The sequence below is a fragment of the Dromaius novaehollandiae genome, unplaced genomic scaffold (assembly GCF_036370855.1).
Source record: "Dromaius novaehollandiae isolate bDroNov1 unplaced genomic scaffold, bDroNov1.hap1 HAP1_SCAFFOLD_31, whole genome shotgun sequence".
NCBI lineage: Eukaryota > Metazoa > Chordata > Aves > Casuariiformes > Dromaiidae > Dromaius > Dromaius novaehollandiae.
Window position 1 is genome coordinate 3,781,996 of NW_026991289.1, and position 7,472 is coordinate 3,789,467.

The 7,472-nt window shown below is 51.4% G+C and overlaps 1 protein-coding gene across 1 annotated transcript; it reads left to right on the forward strand.

Moving 5' to 3' along the window:
* Positions 1-1,531: 1,531 nt before the first annotated feature.
* Positions 1,532-2,434, forward strand: LOC135325599 (olfactory receptor 14A16-like; the record flags this gene model as incomplete). The annotated part of the gene is made up of 1 exon (XM_064503698.1): positions 1,532-2,434. A coding segment is annotated over exon 1 (903 nt), but the record flags the coding sequence as incomplete, so codon positions are not given.
* Positions 2,435-7,472: the final 5,038 nt, after the last annotated feature.

The following is a 7,472-nucleotide window of genomic DNA, read 5'->3' on the forward strand; positions in this document are numbered from 1 at the left end:
ATAATGGAAAAAAGCCAAGGATTTCTATCCCTTAAGTAGATGTGTCCCATGTGTGGTGAGTAAGCCCCTCTGCTACAGCCCTTCTTCTGGAGAATGGGTTGTGAAGATGTTGCAGACCCCTTCCCCATTAGGAGTAGGCTTAATCAGAGAGAGGATGTGGACACAGAGCTTGCCTGAACCCCCTGCCCCGCAACCCCTATTGTGGCTGCAGATGGGGTGCAGGTGGTAAAGTGATGTGAGGATAGGATCTATCTTAGTGGAACGGGGACCTCTGCAATGGTCCTGTAACCCCTGCCTTCATGTGCCTATTTTCCTCCCTTGCACCGAAAGGGAGCTGGGGGTGATTGATTCGGATAGAGACACCTCTGTTTAGAAGGGTGAAAGAGGAGGAGATGAATTCCTCCCAGGGTTCTTCTCTTTCAGAGGCTGATGGGCTGGATGCTAATGTCATCCCTTCCTGCAGGACATGGAGAGTATTCCCATGGGGTCACTGCTTGAAATCCCCCTCACTCAACTCAGGACATCCATCCCCAGAAACTACCCCCCCACCCCACCCCCAAATACATGTTGCTGTTTGCTATCTCCATGTACCCAGTGTGGCAGAGCATCTGGTGAGAGCTAAGGAACTGAAGTTACAGGTGAGTTTCACATATGAAAAATCAGTCTTGTTCTTGAGTCATACTTGTGATTTGGCTGGGTACCAGGGCTACACTTGTGTGCACACCCAGAGCACTTCGGTCATTAGCTCCTTGCCTGGCCTGAGATTTTTCTGGCCAGTCATCTGCACAGATGGGAGAATAGGTTGTCATGAGACAATGGACCACCTTGAAACTAGGTGATTGACTGGACCTAGGCAATTAAGTATTCGACTGAGAGTTATGGCAGCCTTGCAGGTGGGAATTTCTGAAGGTTCTAGAAATTCCCCCGTGGCAAATCTTGCTGTGTCTAGTCCATTTTGCATGCCAAAATGTGTTGATAATCATCCTGGGTGGGGTGTCCCAAAGTGTCCTTGCTGCAAAAGTGATCAGCTTGTGCATAGCTAAGACATTTGTAAATAGTCCATACAAAGTGTTCCTGCAGTAACTGTCACATACTCTGAGGTTAAGGTGTATCAAGAGCAATGAATTATGCATGTGCTGGGTGGTCATGTGGGTCCCCAGCCAACTGGATTAGAACTGAGCCAACCAGAGGTTCAGGAGTCTCACCTAATCCCGCTGACAGCACTGCAAGGACACTTTGTCACTGCACAATGACTGACCATCCTGGTTTTGAGATTTCATTCTGATTGTCTGTGTAACAAGCAGGGCTGTCTCCTCTGGAGCCCATGGACAGAGGACCCTGCTGCTCATGGTAGACTCCGAAAGCACAGACTAGAGCAAAAGTAGAGGAGGTGAAGGAAGGTCCTCCTGGTAAGGAGAAAGGACGTGTGGGGAGTTGCTCTGAGAAATGCTGTGGGTTTTGTTCAAAGTCAGTCTTAACTTGTCAATGTCTTTTCCTCCCTGGACAGTCCCCCAAAGACCAGAGGAAGCAAATGTCCAATAGCAGCTTCCTCAATGAGTTCCTGCTCCTGGGGTTTGCGGACAGGCGGGAGCTGCAGCTCTTGCACTTCTCGCTCTTCCTGGGCATCTACCTGGCTGCCCTGCTGAGCAATGGCCTCATCATCACAGCCGTAGCCTGTGACCACCGCCTCCACACCCCCATGTACTTCTTCCTCCTCAGCCTTTCCATCCTTGATCTTGGCACCATCTCCACCACTGTCCCCAAATCCATGGCCAATTCCCTGTGGGACACCAGGGCCATTTCCTACTTGGGATGTGCTGCCCAAGTCTTTTTCTTTGTCTTCTTAATTTCAGCAGAATATTTCCTTCTTACCATCATGGCCTATGACCGCTTTGTTGCCATCTGCAGACCCCTGCACTACGGGACCCTGATGGGCAGCAGAGCTTGTGCCAAAATGGCAGCCGCTGCCTGGGGCAGCGGTTTTCTCTATGCTCTCCTGCACACTGGGAACACATTTTCAATACCACTCTGCCAAGGCAACACCGTGGACCAGTTCTTCTGTGAGATCCCCCAGCTCCTCAAGCTCTCCTGCTCAGACTCCTACCTCAGGGAAGTTGGCCTGGTTGTGGCTAGTGTTTGTTTAGTCTTTGGGTGTTTCGTTTTCATTGTGGTGTCCTACGTGCAGATCTTCACAGTTGTGCTGAGGATCCCCTCTGAGCAGGGCCGGCACAAAGCCTTTTCCATGTGCCTCCCGCACCTGGCCGTGGTCTCCCTGTTTGTCAGCACTGACATGGTTGCCTACCTGAAGCCCCCCTCCCTCTCCTGCCCAGCTCTGGATCTGGTGGTGACTGTTCTCTATGCGGTGGTGCCTCCAACAGTGAACCCCCTCATCTACAGCATGAGGAACAAGGAGCTCAAGGATGCAGTGAAGAAACTGATTCAACTGGTACCAGTTCAGCAGCTATAAGTTGCCCATCCCTCTTTGTAAGTGACTTGAATTTATCTCAGACAACTGTTGTGCTTTGGGTATTGTATCTGTGATAATCATGCTTGTACAGAATGATTTAAATTCATCCCACTTCTCCAGAGGCATGAACTCAGTCTGTCTGACCCAGAGGCCTTCTGTGAATGTGTCTGTCACTGTGTCAGAGCTGGCCTGGTTCTAATAAAAGACTATTTCCTCAGTGCTGTGCTTGAAAGTTGGTTTCTTCTTCCAAAGCTGGAGCCAAGAATTCACTCAGGGGCTTTCACCATGAAAGGGCCTGTTGCTTTTCCAAGGTTCCCCTGGGCTCAAGGCGATGAGCTCATGGGGTGCTGTGTTAGAGAATGAGGGTTGGATTCAGCTCTCACTTGTGGGTGCCCAGTGCTCCTGGAGGTGCTGAATGGTCAAGTGGTATCTGCCTGGGACTGTCTTCCCTATGACAATGCTGGTGACAGATGGCCACAGTGGGGACCCAGCAGGCAGAGGAAAGGGAGCCTGGAGAGTGGTTCATGTCACCTTCATTGAAAAACCTTGGACAGCATCTTGGGACACACCTGAACACAGCCTGAGCCATTTGAAAATGTCCTCTGATTGCTCAGAGCATCATCCACAGTCACAGACCCCTTGGTAAGGGGTTGTCAGGTGCAATGACGTCCATCCGGCTGGGTCTGCTTCCCACCCTGACCACCACGGCCAGTGCAGAGTCACCCCATAGCCCTGGGGCACCACAACCCGCTCGCTCTGCAAAGCAGCACCACCAGCTCGGGGCCCTGCGGGGAGCATAGGGGAGGCTCCAGGAGTGGCCAGGCAGGCCAGCACTGATGCACTCCCTGGGGTGAGGACACACACCAGTGGGTTTTTGGGGCAGAGCCAGGTCTTGTGGAGGGGAAGCAAGACATGCCAGGCACGGAAGAGTGGAGGCCATTTCCAGCCCTGGCTGCACAACCCAGGTTTATGGGCGGATTTTGCTGTGCGGCCAGCTCGTTCCTGCTGGGCTCAGTGCCGAGGGGAAGAGCCAGGCCATTTCCAGCCTCTCTCCTGGCCCAGACCCCAGCAGGCCCTGGGGATGGCTGTGTGCTAACCCCTGCATGGGACATGGCCAAGGCTGGGCAAGGTGCAGAAACTGTGGAGGCTGCCAAAGCAGGAGGGCTGTGTGGGGGACAGGGCACCAAAAGCTGTCGCAGGGACTGTGCCAGTGGGGTGTTGGCCTGGCCCACGAGCTCTTGTTCTTGCTCCAGCTGTGCTGGAGCCAAGGCCATGGACCAAGAGGTCCTCAGGCAAAGCTGTGCTCCTTGGGGAGCTGCCCTGAGCACCACAGCAGGCAGAGCAGGCTCCTTGTATGTCCCCGTCCTGCTGGGAGGGTGGCACGGGCACCAGGGAAATGGCCTGTTTCTGCCTGGGGTCAATGCGGGAGTTTGGCCTGTGAAGTGAATGCGACAGCCACTGCTGCTGAAACACCGGCCATGACCCCTCGCTGCAGTCCCCACTGGCCCCTGCCCCTGCCGACCTGCCCCTGCCAACCGGCCACCACCCCCGTGCTGCCTCATCCTCTGTCTCTCTTCTCCCCACTGCAGGGACCAGTGACGCAGCAGGAGCTGGCACAGCCCCACAGCCACTGCCCAGCCCCTGGCCCTCCCCTCCTGCCTGCCAAACATCACATCCATCTTCAAGAAGGACAGGAAAGAGGATCTGGGGAGTGATGGGCTGGTCAGCGTCACCTCAGTCCCTGGGAGGAAAATCTTCCTGGAGCTAGTTCCAGCCACATGAAGGCATTGGGAACAGCCAGCATGATGTCATCAAGGGCAAATTGTGCCTGACCAATCTCACTGCCTTTTGTGACAGAATGACTGGCTGTGTGGACAAGGGGAGCGCAGTGCATGCACTTCTTGAATGTAGGAAGGCCTTAGACATGGTCTTCCATAACATCTTTATAGCCAAACTGGGGAGATGTGGGATGGAGGAGTAAGCAATGGAGGGTGTGGGAAATGAGCTGGAGGCCACCTGGCTCAAAGGGTGGAGAACAGTGGTACAAAGCTGAGGGGTCTTGAAAGAGTTGGGGATTTGGCCAACAGAAACTTCATGACATTGTACAAGGAGAAATGGCAGGTCCTGTATCAGAGCGGGCAGAACAGCCTGTGCATCAGGACAGGCTGGGACTTGACCGGTAGAGGAGTGACCCTGAGAAGAAGGACCTGGACATTGCAAGGGATGCAATATGAACCAGTGGTGAGTGCTCACCACAAATGAACCAGCTGCATATGGGGCGGCATTAGGAAGTGAGTGGCCACCCAGACAAGGTGAATTATTATCCCCCTCGTCTCAGCACTGGTGTGGACATATCTAGAATAGGGTGTCCCAGTGTGGGATGCCCTGTGGTGGAGGAATGGGGAGGAACTGGAGAGGGTCCAGAGGAGGTCTGCAAAGATGAGGTTAGGGGTCTAAAGGACAAGGCCTTTATGGAGAGGCTGCAGGACCTGGGCTTCTTTAGCCTGGTGAAGGGGAGGCTGAGGGCAGTAGAGGAGGAGCCTGTGACTGCTTGAAGGGTGGTTTCAGAGATGATGGAGCTTTTCTTGGTAGTGGGGAACAGCATGAGGAGGGGAAAGAGCCACAAGCTGCAGCTTGTGGGGTTCAGCTGTGACATTAGGAAAAGGAAATGTCACTTGAAGGGCAGTGCTGTGGTGCCACAGGTCACCCAGAGGGAGCCTGTGATCAGCCCCTGGCTTTGTGTTTCAAGGAGAAGCAAGTGAGGACAGGAAGACAGCAGGGGAGGTCGGGAGATCCCGGGCTGAGAGCAAGGTGGGGAAGCAGGTTGGGAGTCTACAGTCTGCAAGGAAACAGGCACAGGTGTGGGACAGCCTGTGGTGGAGGTGGCCGAGGGCACTGCCAAGGCTGAAAGCCTCCAACAGAACTGAGGTCTCCGTCCTCTTGCCTATGCTTGGAGTCTCTGCCACTAAGGCCCACAAGAAGACACCATGCCTTAAAGCACTGTGGCCTTGCTGCCTCCTTCTCCCTTGCAAGCACAGGAGGTGCCGTATCATGGTCCTGCACTCAGCATTGCGCACCCCCACCTGCACACTGCCCCCAGGAAGAGCCCTGAGCAATTCATGATGGAAAGGATCACCCTACCCAGGGGCTGGCTGTCAGTGCCTGGCTGCTCTGCTTGATAACACACATCCAGGTTGACTTGGCCTCAGAGCCACCTGCACATTGCCTTTGCCTACCTGCAATCAGGGCCTCCAACTTTCTGCTCTAATCAGCCCCTGGGGAGGCTTTGTTGTTAATGACCCTCAGTGAGACCTGTTAACGCTCCAAGAAACTTGGAATTTTCTTCTGTATTTAACTTCTTGAGAGGTTTGTTCCATCTCCTCTCAGCATCTGCGGTTTGCAGGCTGAGCACCAAATACAGCTGAGGGGTCATTAAAAAGCAAAAACACCTAAGGAACCATGCATCTTTCCATAATTTTCCTCATTTTGTCAATTCTTGTGTGGCTAATTGCGAAACTTTCAGGAGAGTATTGAAATTAGGCAGATTTCAAGGAGCACCTGAAAAAGACAGATGTCTGCTTCTGAAGCTTTCTTTATTCTCCAGTTTTCAGAATAAGCCATACCCACATTCTCCAATTCACACTGACCCACTGGGTCTCCAGATGAAGTCTGGACATGTAGGACAAGCAGTATTTTTGATAGGAGACATGTATGGACAACCTTCTCTCCCAGCTCCCCAGCCCTGCCACTTCCCTCATCAGCCACTGGGGACTTAGAGCACTCTGGTTAAAATCTAACCTTTTTCCTCTCAAGTCTGTAGCTGAAGGTTACAGCTCATGTGCACCAATTCCCCCCTGCTTTCCTTAGAGAACTAGATGCAAACAGGCACAGAATGATGTCTTAATTGCAATGAAACAAAAATAAAATCTGAAACTGTTTAATAAAAGATAAAAGACACTCCGTAACTCTATGCCAAGTCCAGGCTGCCTCCAGTGAGCTCCACTGCCCACAAGACATAACCTTCCTTGAAATGTTTTCAACAGATAGATAGGAAAGGACAGTCAAGTAACAGAACAAAGGAGTTGGTTGAAGAGACAATGAGACTGCTGAAAGACAAGGCAAGCTTCAGACTCCCAGAAGCTCAGAGCAGCAACTGGAGAGTTGGGAGGCATCTGAATGATAAAGAGCAAGGGGAGGAGGAGAACTGTGAAACTATGGAAAGTGCATATGTCCAGGTCATCTGATGCAAAGATAACTTTGGAAATGATCAAGTTAATCAGGACATGTGGAAATATGTGAGAGATCACTGAGATTACATCCACAGCCTAATAGACAGAGCAGTGGAAACACAAGGTCAAGGACAGATCAATATTTCTTCTCCTGAGATTAAGACCCTTCCAGAAGATTTCCACTCTTTCATCACAGGAAAACATTGACATTAAAATTATCCAGTCATTTGAGCTGATGAAAGTGGGCTCATATTTTTCCTAATGTTGAAAAAGGAATCTTCACCTTTCCAGGCAGAGCTCAGCTGTCCAACCACAAGCACCCAGTAGCACTTGGAGAGGCCCTGGTGTCTCTGAGGGACTTGCCAGGGCCTGGCAGCTCTCACAGGGGACCTGTAGGAGACTGGAGCCCCTCAAAACTGCAGAGGGAGGCTGGGCAGAGGGGAGCAGGGCACCTGCAATGGCTCTAGCCATCCATGGCCCTGTGACTGCATCCCACCTCAGCTCTGAAAATCTCTTTCCTTTAAAAAAAAGAAAAAACACAACATTCCCCTAAAGAACCACTGTATTAAAAAAGAAAAAGAAAATAAATCAAGAAAAATAATAAGAACACAAAAAAATTAAAAGCTGGAAAGTATAACAAAATATTTGTTTGCTTTAAAACTTTTTCTTAATTTCTTTCTTGCTTCATTTTCAAAGTTATTTTCTAAACATTTCTGCTATAATCAAGCCTGCACCATTAAACAAGACATTTTTGTGTCTCATACAGATCCCAGTAC